The sequence below is a fragment of the Acomys russatus genome, chromosome 5 (genome assembly GCF_903995435.1).
Source record: "Acomys russatus chromosome 5, mAcoRus1.1, whole genome shotgun sequence".
Lineage (NCBI taxonomy): Eukaryota > Metazoa > Chordata > Mammalia > Rodentia > Muridae > Acomys > Acomys russatus.
The window spans coordinates 59,677,816-59,695,031 of NC_067141.1; the positions used below are offsets into that span (position 1 = coordinate 59,677,816).

The 17,216-nt window shown below is 44.2% G+C and overlaps 1 protein-coding gene across 3 annotated transcripts; it reads left to right on the plus strand.

Moving 5' to 3' along the window:
- The first annotated feature begins 1,635 nt into the window (after positions 1-1,635).
- Ccnj (cyclin J) lies at positions 1,636-15,851 on the plus strand. 3 transcript variants are annotated; one of them, XM_051146532.1, is made up of 6 exons: positions 1,636-1,745; positions 2,276-2,385; positions 7,646-7,856; positions 13,512-13,811; positions 13,935-14,061; positions 14,622-15,851. In XM_051146532.1, exons 2-6 carry the CDS (start codon positions 2,317-2,319, stop codon positions 15,019-15,021), a joined length of 1,107 nt encoding a protein of 368 aa, XP_051002489.1. In that variant the 5' UTR covers positions 1,636-1,745; positions 2,276-2,316; the 3' UTR covers positions 15,022-15,851. The 3 variants fall into 3 exon arrangements, with proteins under 3 accessions (XP_051002489.1, XP_051002491.1, XP_051002488.1); XM_051146534.1 differs by having other exon boundaries at positions 13,938-14,061; XM_051146531.1 differs by having other exon boundaries at positions 1,638-1,745; positions 13,902-14,061.
- Positions 15,852-17,216: the final 1,365 nt, after the last annotated feature.

Sequence of the window (17,216 nt, forward strand, 5' to 3'; positions counted from 1 at the left end):
AGGACTCTGCATGGCTTCCCATGTCATGAAACAATGGCCACCTTTCTAGCCTTTTACCTTGTTTGCCTCACAGCACTTGTTACCATGTGGTATGCATTTATCTTTCATTTATCATGACTCGCTCTTCCCAGTAGAACGCAGAGTTGAAGTAACTGCCACGTGCCCTGCTCTCCCCAAAGGAATACAAAAATAATAAGATTGAAATTTGCCTTTTTGGAATGTATACTCTAAGGCCCCCAGACACACACACATATCATTAACAGGAATGAACACTGACATCTTATAATGACCCATCTAAGTCTAGAAAATAATACATGATTTCTACACAAGTATCTCTTGGCAAACAAACGTCTTCAAAGTAGAGACTGTGGGACAACCTGCTTATTACAGGATCACACATACGATTACAGTCTGTGACCCACTTTTCTGAAAAGGTCTTTAAGAAAGGCCTGGACTCCAAATCATTTGGAAGCCAAATTACTGCCGTAAAGCTGCTTAGTAGTCATGAATTGGAAACTGAGGACATGGGTACGGGTACTATTTAAATACCATAAATGTCATGGAAATTTTCGCCTGGTCTGTGCCCCTCCTCTGCTTGTAGCCTCTTCCTGAACTGCACTGCACTGGGCTAGGCTGGGTCCTGCCGACTTTCACTTGTATGTTTCCCTTTTCTTGCCCTCAGTTCCTGAATGCCTGCTTTCCCGGCGCGCATTAGCATACAGGACAGCGGTAGTTCCTGCGGGATGTATGCAAACACAGAGGGATAAGCCCTGTTCCTGCAATGTGCGCTCACTATTTTGCACTAACCCTTTACCATTCTTCCTCTTTCTAAGCAAAATATTCAAAGTAGGGGGTGAGGACTCATGATTTATGTTTAAATAGTGAAAGAAGTCACTCAATGCTCTGTGGAAAATTGAGGGACCACGATCCCCTCTATTGTGGTGGTCCACCAAACACTTTCAGATACAATCGGTAGTTTCTGTTACTCACATTCCAGCTCCGGCATCAACTTAATTGACACAGGAGTGTTTCCACGGTTTGGGGTTTCTTCATTGACCACCGCAGATGGTCAATTACATTCATTATGGATTTGACAAGCCAGGTTACTAAAGATGTTAATTCCATTCACGGCTCTTGAGAATCGCTGAAGCAAAAGCAACAAGAAGAGCTGAATTAGACTGCTAAAAGAATATTGGGTTCAGAGGTGAGACTTGAGCAGAATTTGACAAGCAAAGCGCTTTGGGGACTGGTGACAGCTAAAGCCCATTTGGGAGGCTGGGGGATCCTGGCGAGCAGCCCCTCGGAAGTGGGAGACAGCGGGCCAGATCCTCGCTGCCGGGTTTTAATCTCAGGACCGAGGCGTCGCAACTAGCCTTGCTTGCATCCAGGGCCCATCGAAGGCTCTCCGCAGGTAAGTGACCCGTGGGCGCCGACCGACTCCCCGGCAGCCCGCACGGGCCGCAGAGTCGTAGTCGCACCTGGCTCGGCCGGGCCTCCGATTGGACGGCGCGGCGCGACCCCGCTGTATCGCGAGACGAGATTGGCAGCGCGGGGCGGCCCGTGCCCCAGCGCTGGCTTTGTACGCCGAGCCGCGAGCCGGTCCTTTAACAATGGGCGGCGCGAGCGCCCCGGTGCTGGGCCGTAGCTGAGGCGGCGGCGCTGGGCGGCTGACCGTCCGCGGCATGAGCGCTGCGGGAGCCCAGCGCACGCCGGCCGGGCTGGGCCTCTGAGGGCCGCGGTTCCGGGTAAGAACCCGCGTGGGCCGGGCCGGCCTGGCCGGGAGGGCAGCGTCGCGAGGGGGAGGCGAGGCAAGGCACGGAGCACGGCCGGCCGGCCTTTTGTTTGCCGCTCTGGGGCCGCGACGGGCGCACTGTCCCTCGGACACCCCCCTCCCCTTCCCCCGGGGGTGGAGCGTGCTCGGCTGTCCGCGCGGACCCGGCGGCGTCCGGACCATGTCAGGGCTCCCGCGCCTGTGCGCGAGCCGCACGGTTCGAACCCGGACTCGGGGAGCGGGAGTCGGGCCAGCCCGCCCGGGGCTTCCCCTGCTTACACCGTCCCGCAGCTCATCCAGCGAGCGATTGCAGACTAAGCCCGCTCCTCTGCACTGTGCAGATCGGGCATTGGAGGGTGGGGGGCTTGGGGTCGGGTCAGGTGAAGATGAGCAGCCTCGCGCGGGGTGACCCGAGGTCACATCCCTGGAAAAGGGGGCGCGGAGGGTCTTGGGGATGGGGGAAAGTTGCTGGCGTGGTGACCGCGTCTGGGGCGTGTCTTCCAGACTGAAGTTGCGGCGTCTGGCGGAGCGCGCCGCCGGCTCCCATGGAGCTGGAGGGGCAGTGGTGGCGAGGACAGCTGGCTGCGGATATTCACCAGGCGCTCCGGTACAAGGTAACCCCGAAGCCCGACCTTCCCATCCTGGCTCTTGTGCCTCTGGAAAGGCCAGTCAGGTTCTTTACTCTCTCTACTTTACAGGTTAGAGAAGGCGAGTTTGCTTATTTGTCAAAGTTAATTAACTTCTTCCTTCCCTGGCCTGCATCGGATGAACCTGTAAATGTGGAAATGAGTGGGCCGTGGTAGGTGGGAGAAGGAGAAAAGCCAGGTTCCGATATTGTCAGATGGGCCGTGGATGTGATCGCGTGTGGGGTGTGTGTGTGTGTGTGTGTGTGTGTGTGTGTGTGTGTGTGTGTGTGTGTGCTGAATTTGTATCGAGAGAACAGCCGCTCTTGCTTCATACGTGATGCTGCGTGCAGCTCTTGTAAGCCCCACTTTTGTACGTAACTACGTTCCCTGCCTTTCCCCTAACTTGCTGTGAGACTTCGGGCTAGTTAATTTTCTGTTTCTCAGTTTCCTCATCTGTAAAAGGAGAAATAACAACGATGGAACGTTTCTTATAGAGTGGTTATGAAATCTGATAAGTATGGACTTGACTGGACTTAGATCAGTGCCCAGCGTCTACTAAGGGCTATGTGTTAACCTACTGTTACTTGGTTCTTCAACGGCTGTTCACAAAGTCTTAAGGTGGAAGAAAGGAGCTACTCCTTGGTGATAACGGGTGTAGAAAGTGGACATGGTGCACTCAGTAAACACAGAAAAAAGAACACTCTCTTTTTGGACCCAAGTCTGTGTATTGTTGCTTAAGTAACGATTTTATGCTGAGTGTCAGATTTATGGAACAGCTCTGCTTCTCTGACAGCCAGAGGAAAGATCCAGAAAGATCTCTAATTTAACTCAGTTTCACCTCGGATCGAAAGAGCTGCATTAAGTGTAGAAAAACCACGAAAGAATCGAAACAGCTGACTCTTTAATGAGCTCGTGTAGCTTGAGTTTTAAGGGCCCAGGATGGTGGTAGATTTGTATCTTGTCTATCAGACCAAATTAAGCAGATTGGGACGCGGAATCCTGGCACCTTCCCGCCCACCCCCACCCCCAGAGAAATTTGAAATTTCTAAGTGCTCTTTACTAATCCCAGCATTTGGTCTCCTACCCTGAATACACCTGAACCCCTGTGAGACTGCCCTACATGAATGTCCCAGCTGTGCGGTGATTCTTTGGAATGGTGGAAGAAAGTTGTCCCAATACGCTTTCAATTCCGGGGAGAGAGATTTGGCTTTTCTATCTCTCTAATATGTAGCAAAACTAGTTACTTGATATAAATGATACTTCCTGTATGTGTGGATGGGAAAATTTGGGTTTCATGATTTTTAGTACTAATGTTTTATATGTAGGTAGTTTTAATACTAAGTGATAGTTTGAATTGATTTTGCAGGTGATTATAGACTTTGGGTTTTGGTTTTGGTTTTTGGTTTTTCGAGACAGTGTGTCTCTGTGTAGCCTTGGCTGTCCTGGACTCACTTTGTAAACCAGGCTGGCCTCAAACTCACAGCCATCCCCATGCCTCTGCCTCCCAAGTGCTCGGATTAAAGGCGTGACTTTTTTTTTTTTTTAAGTTAGGGTTTGTTGTGTGCTTCTGTGTAGTCTCTGAGGGAGCCAGACAAGAAGGCAGCCTTCAGACAAGTGGAGTGAGGGATTACTTCTGAAGCCTGTGTCAAGCCTGTTGCAAACAATTTGGAGTTGTCTTGATGTTCAGTTTAGACCAAATTAGTCCTGATTTCAGGCTGTGGTAACCTTTTATAAAGGATTTGCATTAATTAGTAGGACTTAAACTTTACAGCTGGAGAGATCACTGGAATGCACTGGAGTCAAGGAAGTTAAGTCAACTTTTCTCAATAAAAATGCTAAAATTGGCTGTTAATCGGTGCGTTGGTCCTTTGTTTATGCACTGTGTTCAGTACTTAGTCTACGCAAGGCGTTAGAGCAATAACTGAATGCCACAGGCATGGTCCTTGCCTGCACAGACTCCATCATCTGCTTTATGAGTCAAAGGCAGCTCTTTCCCGTGGCAGTTGCCATTCATTTGTTGGTGAAAATGGTCCATATTTAGACCCACCAACATTTAAAGAAATAGTTGATATGACCAGCATTGTTTCTACTGGGGAAAACTGAAATACAGTGAACACCAGCTGTACAATTTTTTAAATATAGTTTCCCGACTTAGCAGTCATCTGTCTCCTTTAGCTGCTTGTCTCCTCCTCTTATCATCCTGCTCTGTATTCAGTGCTGTAACTCTTTGGAAAGTACTTGAGGAGCTGTGAAGACGAGTGGAAGCAATTACAGTTTTGTGAGAAGCAGTAAGACAGCACTGGTCCCAAGGAGTTGTAGCCACATGTGCGAGATTCCTACAGGCCTTTAGTTCCATCCTGGCTAGAGAGGTGAGGAGCCTCAAGACTGAGCATTTGACTTCGCTGTGCTTTGGTCCTCTGGATTCCTGAGAAACAAATTGGAACAAGGGTGGCTGAGGGAAGTGTGGTTTCTTTCCATGCCTGTGAGGCTGTAGCACCTCAGCAAGTTAACGGGCACTGACAGTCATCTGTTAAGCACTGTGCCTTCCCACTGAAGAAGACGATGAGCTGTGCTATACATATTCTCTTAAATCTTCTGTTGAGGTGGTGAGATAGCTCAGCAGGTAAGGGTACTTATAATTCAAGTTTCTTCAGACGGCAGGAGAGAACCAGCTCTACAAAGGTATTCTCCCATCTCCACATGTACCTTGGCATGCATGCCTACCCACAGACCACGCGCTCACACAGTAATAAGTAAAAGTGAAATCTGGAATTGATGGCTCTGGGTTTCCATAGATGAACATAGTTAAAAGTAAAGCCCACCAATATTTTCCAGGTATGATTCCCAGTTTGTCTTTTAAAGTAATATCCAGGCCTCTTTTTCTAGAACTCCCTACCCCCTTGGCCAACCTGGGGCTTCTTCGGTGGTCTCAATATTCTTTGGTATCAACAGTGAATTGTAATGACCTGCATTTTAATTCACTTGACACAATTCCCTCTGTTTATCTCTGGGGCTGTAAATTGCACGTTTTCATCTTTCTAAAGGAAAACTCAGTGCTCATTGTATAACTTCCCAATTCCCTGTCAACTGCCCCAGTAACCACTTTTCTACTTTGTGCCTCTGTGACTTTGACCAAATATTTCATGTAAATGGAATCATATTAATATAATAATTGTCCATTTGTGTGACTTACCCTATTCTCTTCAAGGTTCACCTATGCAGCATGTGTCAGAACTCGCCTTGTAAACTTGAATAGTGTGGTATATCCATCCACCTGCCATCAGCATTTGGGTTGTTAGTTTCCACTTTTTGCCCATTGTGGGTAATGGTGTTAAGGACATGGGTGTATATCCATCTCTCTCCCTACTTTCAAATATTTGAGATATATAACTAAAGGTGGAAATGGAGTCATGGGGTGATTCCATATTTAAATTTTGAAAACTGCTGCACTGTTGTCTGCAGCAGTTACACATCATTCTATATTACCATTGTTAGTAATGGATAAGGGCTGCAGCTTCTCCGTAGCCTTGTCAGTGCTTGTTATTTCCCCTTTGTTTGGGGTCTTGTGTGTCTGTGTGTGTGTGTGTGTGTGTGTGTGTGTGAGATAATAACTATCTAAATGGATATAAAGTGGTGGCATGTGGTTTGGGTTTGCATGTTCTTAATGATTAATAGTGTTGAGCATCTGTTTATGTGCTTGTTTTGGTTTCTTTATGTTTTTTCTCTGTGTGTCTTTATGTTACATTGAATTTGTGTGTGTGTGCATGTGTGTTTGTGCGTGTGCGTGTGTGTGTGTGTGTGTGTGTGTGTGTGTGTGTGTGTGTGTGTATGTGTGTGTGTATTTAATGCTCTGGGTGGCTCCCTCTATCATTCTTCCATTGTATCGCCGTAAGAAAGGACCTCTCACTGAACTGCAGCTCTTGGATGGCTGGCCAGCAAGCCTCTCTCTGCCTTTTCTGATGCAGAAGTTAGAGGTATGTGCAGCTGTACCCAGACTTTTATGCAGGTTCTGGGGGTTTAGTTTGTGTCCTACAAAGTGAGACCAGAACAGCCAAGGCTACACAGAGAAACCCTGTCTCGGAAAAAACTAAAAAAAACAATGCCCCCCACCCCCACATACACACACTCTGCTCGAAAGAAATGCAGATATAAAGTTGAGTGGGGAAGGAGGTGTATGGCTTTAAGAAAGTAAAACACAAAGCCAACCACTCTACAAATGCACTCTTCCTCCGAGGAGGTCAAAGCTTTGGCTGAAAGGGTGTAGACAATATACTTGCAGGGTTGCAGGGACCAAGACTTATCCCTCAGTGTCTTTCAATCTTACTTCCCTTCAATCAGTTAGGATCTTTACTTTGCCACCATCCTTTTATATGTATACTTACCATTTTTCTAATCAGGACAATATTAAACATTTTGTTTTAAATTCTGTATTATTAGGAGATTTTGTGGCTGGAGTATAGTTTATTTCTATCATTGGTAAGCCCGGGGTTCAGTTCTCAGCAACATGCAACAACAACAATAAACACACACACACACACACACACACACACACACACACACACACGGGGTGGGGGAGGTTGTCCAAATGTATATCAAGTTCATTTTGTAAGGTCAGTGCAACACTGAGGCTAAACCTGACAAGTAATCACAATAAAAGGAAGAATCATGAATACCAAAAGCAACACAGAAACAAAACAAAAGGGAAGTACACTGGACTTCAAAAATAAGCTGTATCTTGAAGGATACCATCAGTGAAAAAGGCAGGATGGGGGAAAACATTTAAAATCATGGATCTGGTAAGAGTTTAGTAGCCATAGTTTCAAACTCTCGCTTTCTCTTGTTCTAGAATGCTAGGAATGGAACCTATGGCATTGCACAGGCTGAACAGCCTGTTACTTAGCTACATCCCCAATCCTTCCCAAATTACACAAAGAACTCCTACAACCCAAAAGCAATACAACAACCTACTTTCTTTCTTTCTTTCTTTCTTTCTTTATTTATTTTTGAGACAGGGTTTTTCTGGGTAGCTTTGGCTGACCTGGACTCACTTTGTAGACCAGGCTGGCCTCGAACTCACAGAGATCTGCCTCCCTCTGCTTTCCTAGTGCTGGGATTAAAGGCGTGCACCACCGCACCTGCCTGGAGAGTGTCTCTATGCTCTTACAACACAGTATGTTGGGAAAGCAATGTTAAGTCTTGACGTTGTGGTGGTATTTCTATAGATGAAGTATTCCTCCTCTTGATTCAGGAGCTGAAGCTGCCTTCCTATAAGGGCCAGTCCCCTCAGCTAAGCCTCAGGCGCTATTTTGCTGATTTGATCGCCATCGTGAGCAATCGCTTCACACTCTGCCCTTCTGCCCGGCACCTTGCTGTGTATCTGCTGGACCTGTTCATGGATCGCTATGACATCTCTATCCAGCAGCTGCACTTAGTTGCGCTTTCCTGTTTGCTTCTAGCAAGTGAGTATGAATCTGATTTATGTGACTCAAAATGTACATTGTTTATTTGATAAAACTGTGGAGAACTTAGTGGATTAACAATTGCCGGACATTTCCATTTATTGCTTTTAGGAAGTATATATTATGGTTGTTAGCTAGATACTAAAAAATAGTTCTGTCATTTAAAGAATATATATGCCCAAACCCTACATCATAAAGATTGATAGAAATACAAATTCACTATTTCCCAGCAGCACTACAGACTGAGCCTCTCCTGCCGCTGTGCTCCCTCCACCATGACAGACTGCCTTCCTCTGGACTGTGAGCCACAGAAATTCCTGCCCTTTAGCTTACTTCTGCTCAGACACTGGTGCAGCAGCAGAGCAGTAGCTAACACACTGTGCCAGAGTCTGACTGGGTATGCTTATTTTTAACACTTTAAAAATCCCGAAGGTAATTTTGATTGAGAACCATTTTTCTTGATCAGTGACTGACAACTATAAGTAACTTTAGAAATGCTGCTAGTATCTAGTGCATAAATGCTTTGGATCCTGCTAAATGTCCTGTAATTCGAAGGACAGGTCCCTGAACAAAGATTCTCTGCCTTAGAACATCAGTGTAGCTGAAATTAAAAGCACCACACACTTCTTTGTCTTGGGTACCAGCACAGGCTTAATGAACAGCTGAGACAAACGTGGCTTCGGCATATAATCCGATAGAATCTTATTTATCACCCATACAAAATGTGCTGCTTGGCCTGTCGGTGCCAAAACTCACTTCGTTGTTTGCTAGTGTCTGAACTGAAGTAAGAGGGCCAGTAAAATAATTAAATTTGATATGAACTTGAATTGATAATATTGGGGGTTTTTAATAATATTTTTATATTATCCATGTCATTAAGCTTTATTACAAAGTATATATAGTTGTTACAATCAACCTTGACCTCTGATCACAAACTCTAATATTATGTCAAAAAATGCTTATAAACTGATTATAAACTGATAGCCTACTTTTAATGTCTAATACCTCTTATAAATCTGTGGGATTAGTCTAGTATTTCTTGTATTTTTTTTTTTCCCCTCCCCTTCCCCAGGGTTTCTTTTTGCAGTTCTGGCTGTCCTCGGACTTGCTCTGATTTCCAAGGTGACCTCAATCTCAGAGGTCTGCCTGCCTCTGCTTCTCACATGTGCTGGCATCAAAGGTGTGTGCTGCACCCCCAGCATTTCCTGTATTCTTACATTTCCTTGTATATCGCCCTGTTTTCTTCCATCTGGATACCAGTGGTAGCTCTCCTAAAGAGTCTGCCTTTTTTCTAAAGTAGATCTGTTTGTCCAGGAAAATAACTCATTATATTTCAGTTGCTTTCCCTGGCTTGCTTTGGCTTTTTTGAGCATCACTGAGCTTACAGGAAGTTTGGAAGCAGCCTTAGAAATGAGGCTTCTGATAGATGCTCATGATCTTGGACTCAAGGTGAAGATTTTGTCATAGGCTGTCAGTGATAATAATTTGTAACGAGCATTAGTTTCTCTTGACTCAACCAATACTGGCTTAGGTTGTTGTTGTTGTTGTTTAATTTTTTTATTAGGTGGAAAATTAAAAATAAAAATTTGATTTATGTCTTGATTTTTAATGAATTTAGCCTCCTCCTTCCCCATGAGTTGCCTTTTCCTGTTTTTTTCCCTTTTCTCCATTAAATTGATGGTCCTAGTAATTTGTGAGGATTCTTTGTATATTATATAGATGACTTTTTTATTTGTAATGAAAGAATAGAATGTTGGTTGAGATCCAGATGGCATCACCTACCTGCTCACCGAATCGATCCTCTCCCTACAAGGCTACTGTGTGCTGCTGTCTTCGAAAACACGTGATTTCCATGACTGATCTGTACGATTCCTGTACAGGAACGACAACCTGGGATTTTGTTTCTGGCCTCTAATTCTTTATTTTCTTGGAAGCAGATATGAATTTCCTGTATCTTCATTTCCTGTTTGGGTCCTTTATCAATACAATCATATGGCTTCTGGTATTTTCTTTTTAGTGAAAAATCCCCAGATCTCTGTGATCTGTGTGTATGAAAAAGTAGATTTAAACTAGATGCAGAAGTTAACACAACAATGGCAGATATGAATGCTTGCCGCTCATTTATGTCTTCACACCTTTTGAAATTCGTGTCCATGGAGTTGAGTGTATACTGCTATACATAATGGAAAGGTTTCCAAAAACTTAAGTTGCATTAGAATCCCAATGTGATTATTGATGCAGCATGATATTTATTTATTTAATTTTCTTTTTAGACAAGGTCTCACTATTTAGCTGGCTGGCTTGATAGCCCAGACTGGCCTTAAACTCACAGAGATCCACCTACCTGCTCTGTCTCTCAAGTGCTAGGATTAAAGGCCTGGCATACAATTTATTTTTTATTTTATTTTTAAATGATGTTTTTATTTTATGTGCCTTGGTGTTTGCCTGCATGTATGTCTATCTATATGAAAGTGTCAGATTCCCTGGAACTGGAGTTGTAAGCTGCCATGTTGGGGGCTGGGAATTGAACCCTGGTCCTCTGGATGAACCAGTGCTCTTAATGGCTGAGCCTCTCTCTAGCCCCACGCAGATCATTTTTAACTTTGAAAATCAGCATATAAACTCCTTGACTATTACCTACTAGCTATATATTTATAAACATAGATTCAGAAGTCTTATCATCTTGATAGTTGTCCCCATGTGATCTGGAATGGTGTTTTGGTTTAGAAGTGCAGATCTGGGAATATAAAAGTTTTTTGGCTTCCAGGTTTGGTTTCACTCAACTTATTTGACCTTGTGTAAACTGGCTGACCTTATGTAACATCTTGGTTTCTTGAGTTGTGAAATTGACCATAAATAGTTTTTTTTTTTTTTTTTTTTTTTGATGATGAAAGTTTCAAAGGGAGAATTTAAAACACCCTTGATCCTTAAATTATGGTGAATTATGGTATGTAATTTCTTCAAAGGAACTTAAAGCATGATATAAATAAACTCATTAATGTTTATGACATTCCTTTGATGTATGCAGCCGGTACTGTGCTACACACATGGCAAGGTGCTTGGAAGCCTTGATGATTCATCTGGAGAGCCTGACAAATGCCTGCATCCTTTTCCTTCTGCAGAGCTTTACACTATTACTCTAAGAACAATGGCTTCCTGTCCTGTTCAGTGGTGATGCAGATCACTGTTGTGAAGATCACTGTGGTGTTATAAAATGCCATTCTTATATAAATTGAACTGGGAAAAGCTATATTCTTTTTTGGGGGGCAGGGGTTGTTGAGACAGGGTTTCTCTGTGTATCCCTGGCTTTCTTGGACCTGATTTGTAGACCAGGCTGGCCTCAAATTCACAGAGATCTGCCTGCCTCTGCCTCCCGAGTGCTGGGATTACAGGCGAGCACCACTGTGCCCGGCTGCTATCTATATTCTTAAAGATTGAATTATGTTAGGTTTGATCCTCTGCAGTAATACATAAAGAGTGGTTTTGAGCTGGAGATGGGGCATGTCTGTAATTCCAGATACTTAGGAGACTGAGCCAAGAGGATGTCAAGTCTAAGACCAGCCTGGGCAACTTCATCAGTGTTTTGAAATTAAAATTGAAAGGGCCAGTTGTGTAACTCAGTTGTACAGCAGTTGGCTAACATGCATAAAGCTCAAATAGGACCCAGCTGTGGTTTAGATCTAAAGAAGTTCAGTCTCTAGAGCAGCAGTAGCCACCATCTCCTGCTTCTTTGGGTTGAAGTTTTTCTCAAGATAGGAGCTTATAATCTCCTGGCATCAAAGACAAAACTTTGCACCCCAGTTCTATTCCCTAAGAAAACTAAGTAAACAACAGTACTTTCAGCCTGAGATGACCAGTGAAGCCCCGCTGGCTACCCACTCCAGCACGTTGGTCAGCGGAGTGGTCCTGGCCTCTGCCATCTGTCAAAAATCCCACCCTTCAAGAAGAAAACCTTCATCAGGAAATGTTACAGTATCTTGCTTTGGCAGTCTTTCTTTCTTTCCCCTATAAAATGTTTATAAATGAGTAGAATAGAATTACAAGGTTTCCAAAGAAAGCAGATGACATTGAAATCATTATCAAGGTATTAAAACAACTTTTATACATAAGAATGTGTACTTTTGAAAAATAGCTTTCTTTTTTGTTTGTTTTACGTTTTTGTTTTTTGAGTCTTTTTGTCTGTTTGTTTTTTGGTTTTTTGTTTGTTTTTCGAGACAGGGTTTCTCTGTGTAGCCTTGACTGTCCTGGACTCGCTTTGTAGACCAGGCTGGCCTCAAACTCACAGTGATCCACCTGTCTCTGCCTCCTGAGTGCTGGGATTAAAGGCGTGCATCACCACACCCAGCAAAAAAATGACTAACAATAGTTTTGAACAAGAATTAATGTAAAATCCCCTTGAGAGAAATCTGTAATTATAACTTGTAAACTTGAGTGTAAAACAGAACAAAGTCTTGAGAGGTAGACTGCCTTAGTCCTAATCTCTGTCCTTCTGTGGGCTACTGTGTCCTAGAGACAGACGTAGGTTACAGAAGTACCGAATGCATGCTTTATGTGCAGTAATGCTTATCTAGAAATGTAAGTGTACAGTGGTTCATAATCCATAGAAAGATTTTTCTTAAGTGGAAAGGAAATCTTATTCCTCAGCTCTGAGTAGTTGGAATATTAAATAAAGGTTAGTGCATCAAACAGTGAACTCTCCAGTGTCACCGTTTCTCCTGCTCTGCTTTGAGTAGGGGATTTAAAAGAAGACTCTCCCTCCCTTCCCCACCACCCCCTTGGCTTTAAAACATTATTGTTAGAGGGAAGGGAAGCACACACTTGGGTGTGTTGCTGCGTGGAGGTCAGAGGACAACCTTGTGAAGTTTGATCTGTTTCCACCCTTGTGGATTCTGGGATAGCATTCATGTAATCAGGCTTGCCCAGTGAGCCACCTCTGTGCCCCAGCTTTTGAGCTTTCTGAGACAGGTTCTCAGTGTGTGTGTGTGTGTGCGCGCGCGCGCGCGTGTGTGTGCGTGCGCGCGTGCATATATATAATCAGTCTCACACTTACTGTCACTTGTCAGCGTCCCAAATGATTACAGGCACACATGTCATGTGCCTGCACCACCATACCTAGTCCCCTTTCTTCCTTTCTCTCTGCTATTGAGATTATGCTGAAAAATTGACAAGATTAAATCCCCAAAACTAGTTTTTGGGAAAAGGCTAAGAACTCCTGGGGGGAGGTAGCTCAGTAGCAGAGCATTGAACCAGATGATGTTCTGATGTCAAATTCTTGATGCCCTAAGATAATTTCCTCTAACCAACTACCCCCCTGCCCACTAAGAGGACACTTTTCTAGACACACACACACATAAATCAACTGGGTAGTTACTGCCTTGTTAACATATATGACTATTTCCTTTATGCCGTAAGACACTATTCATATATGTGCACATTTTTTCCAGAGAATGGTTAAAGGTCAATGGTGAGGAAGTTACTAGGAAAGACAACATGCAGACATGGAGCAGAGGAACACTCTAAAGCGGGCACCTCTGTATGAGACAGAGCTGACCGTGTCCTTAAATCTGTATCCTGCTAGCAAGACAGCAGGTCCCATTTAGTTGGCAAGACCTCCAAATATGGCATTCCTGATGTTTCTCCATCCCTTTCTACAAGGTAAATTTGAAGAAAAAGAAGACAGTGTGCCTAAGCTGGAGCAGCTCAACAGCCTGGGCTGCATGACTAACATGAACCTAGTGCTAACAAAGCAGAACTTGCTGCATATGGAACTGTTACTGTTAGAGACCTTTCAGTGGAACCTCTGCCTTCCTACAGCTGCCCATTTCATTGAGTATTACCTCTCTGAAGCAGTACATGAGACAGATCTTCATGATGGCTGGCCAATGGTTTGCTTGGAAAAGACTAAACTCTACATGGCCAAATATGCAGACTACTTCCTGGAAGTGTCTCTGCAAGGTGAGTTGCTCAGAATACTGTCATGCGACTATGCACTGGTGACTCATGCATTCATTCTATTGCTTAAGTTCATTTTTGATGTCTCCACAGATTATGCCTTTCTAAATTATGCACCTTCTTTAGTAGCTGCTGCGTGTGTGGCTTCTTCAAGGATTATCCTTCGTCTTTCTCCAACATGGCCCGTGAGACTGCATCGTCTTACTGCTTACTCCTGGGATTTCTTGGTGCAGTGCATTGAACGGCTGTTGGTGTAAGCCTTTTTGCTATTGCATTTATAATTTCTAGCAACCATTTCCCTTTGTGTATAGTGTACCCTAAGCATTATTTCTCCAAAGCTCGGGGCTTTATGTGTACTTCTGTCAGTTGCTCACTTCTGTGAACAAATAGTGCTCTGCAGCAAAGGCACATTACTTGCCTGTGAACCAGGTAAGAGCTAGCATTGCTGGTGCGACCCTGAGTTTGGGAAAAGGAGCTGTTCTTGTATGTGCACACGCCCACAGCCCTGAGAGCAGTCCACGCATATCTTACCCATTCCCATCTCCGTGCCGCTGAATTTAAGGATTACCGGGATGTGACCTCAAATTCCAAGTTGGAAAGAGTCCTGGAAGCTCCAGCAGTGTTCGCACCAAGATAAACCCTTGAGACAGATACAAAGAAGGTCTCACTGTTGCCAGTGAAGGGACAGTGGCTGCTAGTTCTGCAGCAGTGGCCGGTTATGCAGTAGGCAGGGCAGAGATGGGAAGTGGGCTTTGCTACAGTCTTGTCAGGTATTGCTATTGTAATGCTACTGTTTCCGTTCTTTTGTCTCAGTGCTCATGACAATGATGTGAAAGAAGCGAACAAACAGAGGGCACAGTCAGCTCCTCAGTCAGCACAGCTTGGTGTGCTCCAGACAGCGCAGCCCTCACGGCCAGTTCACTGCCAGCAGCCTCAGCATCTTCATCCGACCTCAATGCAGTATCGCCATCCCGTGGCAGAACAGCCAAGTCGTCAGCAGATCGTGTCTACCACACACACCTCGACTTACACACTACAGACTTGTCCTACGGGCTTCCAAACTAGTGTCCAGGGCCTTGGCCACCTCCAGACTGGTGTTGGGATGTCCCTGGCAATACCAGTAGAAGTTAAACCCTGTCTCAGTGTTTCTTATAACCGGAGTTACCAGATAAATGAACATTTCCCATGCATCACCCCATGCTTTGAGAGGTGATGACATACATATGCAGGTCATGACTGACCCAGACTGTTCCAGATGGCTGCCTCTGGGCAGGCTTTTTGTACTCCTCTTCAGAAAGAAGGGAATACAAATAGCATCACAGTGCAGCAGGCATCAACACCAGAAGACTGAGTATTTCTTTCAGTACCGTGAATACCTAGGAGACTCAGCAGACACTGACGTGTGTCGAATCCTTATGTGATAGAAATGTCCCAGCTCTTGGCTGATGGTCCAAATATTTCAAAATCCTCAGTACAACAGAAAATTGGTCATTCTAAGATTTGACCTGTGGTGGGCTCTGGGCATTATGCTGGCATCTATGTCAAAGACTTAGTGTTTATCTGTGGACTTGCCAAACCATCTTCTATGAAGGAAAGTTACAGTATTAATTTTTGAAGAATTGTTTTAATTCTTGCAGCCCAGGGTTTTTGTGATCTACTGGTGGGTTTCTAAGTTGAAACTCACTAGTCACTAAGCATCCTAATCTGTGCAGTTAAAAAAAAAAATCCAGATTATTTTCTATAACTTCCTATCATAAGTATAGGAGTCTTGATTTGTATACTAAAATTAGGGGTGATGCAGATACATGCCTTGAAATCATGATCATAATTTTTGTTTTGCTCTGCTAATTTTTCCCCAACTCTTCAGGATTAAGCACATTTAACTCAGGGAACTTGTACTTGTGAACACTTAGCTGTAACCAACATGCCTTGGGACTGTTAGGTTGTGAACTCCTGTGTAACACAGGCTACAGTGCTCCTGCTGGGATGAGAGCCTGCCAGCACAGGATCAGTGCAGTGGGCCCTGTGGTGTACGCGCATGGACAGGCTATGCATCACCAAGTGCAGTCAGTGCTTGTACTGAGTTGTGTTGTTGCTCTTTAAGACAGTTTTCAGGAGAAGGCGCGCTGCACTGTCAGGTTCAGTACTAGAATGGAGTCTGGTAGGGTTGCTCTGGAGCTGAGGGTGGCCAGGGGAGTACTCAGGTTGGGCTTATGCAGCACTTTGTTATGGGGACGGGGCTTCTATAAGCAACCTTGGAATCTAGCAAGTCAAGCTAAGCAAGCAGGGGTACTGATTACAAAAGTTCAGTAGCCATTTTCATTAGATTGGCTGTGCAGCTGCCCTGGGACAGCTCATTATTGTCCAGGGACAGTTCATTATTGTAGTGAGTAAAAACAGCAATAATAGTCTTAGCAAGGGCAACCTGGCCATAAAATATTGGCGGGAGGTAGGGAGGATAAACTTAAAAAGTAAAAAATAACCGATGAACTCTATATGTTATCCTCTTATCCATGAAAGAAGACAAATCTGGTGGAGGGAAACTTTGTGGTTTAAAGTTAGTAAGGTGTGTCTGTGTTTTTATAAGATAGCACTTGAATAGAAGGGAAACTGGCAGCTATGAAGCCACAGTGTGTATTGATGGGAGCGCACTAGGAAGATGTGGGTATGCAGCAGGAGCCTTTAGTAATCAGCCAATGGCTGTGTTGGGAAGGAAAGGGCTCCACAGCATGACGGACTGATAGAGGCAGTGAGTGGAGCGTGCTGGTGGGGGCGTCTGCTATCAGGGACTCTTAGAGAAATGTTCTTTCCTTAAAGGAAGCTAACGTTAATATTAGAATTCATAAGGCGTGGTGTGGACTTACCAGTTGGTGACGAGACCACTCAGGTCAGAACACTCAGGGCAGTTTCAAGCATGAGAACTGTCCTATGAACATGTCACTTTTCCTCTTTAAAAAGTTTAAAAGGCTGCTAATTGGATTTTATAATTCTTACCTTAGGAAAACTTGAATTATTAGGAGGAAGTAGGTTCAAAAGATGATAATGTATCTTTCACATTCACAGACAGAGCCCAGCAACAGGGAGTCCAATTTTCAGTGTTGTAACTACCTCAGTAATGCTATGAATGTAAGAGATTGGGATAGAATCCTAACTTGAAACAACAGCCAGTGCCTGTGGGGATGTAGTGTCTTGTCAAATACTTTTATTGATTGGTTATATGTCATTCTTGTTGTCAAAGAATATTTGCCTTTTTAAGAAGCTTATTAACAATTTTTCCAGTTTATATTTAAAAAGCTAAAGAACACTGGATTAATCTTTCTGTGGGGTGGAGTCAAATAATTATGACTATTGCTGCATACCCAAATGGAGGCTGGAGAATCATGAATATTTTTAAAAACAGTGAGATTC

Coding starts and splice junctions, on each gene's coding strand:
- Ccnj (XM_051146531.1), top strand. CDS start 2,317: ATGGAGCTGGAGGGGCAGTGGTGGCGAGGACAGCTGGCTGCGGATATT. Junction 2,386..7,645: donor ACCAGGCGCTCCGGTACAAG/GTAACCCCGAAG, acceptor CTCTTGATTCAG/GAGCTGAAGCTGCCTTCCTA. Junction 13,812..13,901: donor CCTGGAAGTGTCTCTGCAAG/GTGAGTTGCTCA, acceptor ATGTCTCCACAG/ATTATGCCTTTCTAAATTAT.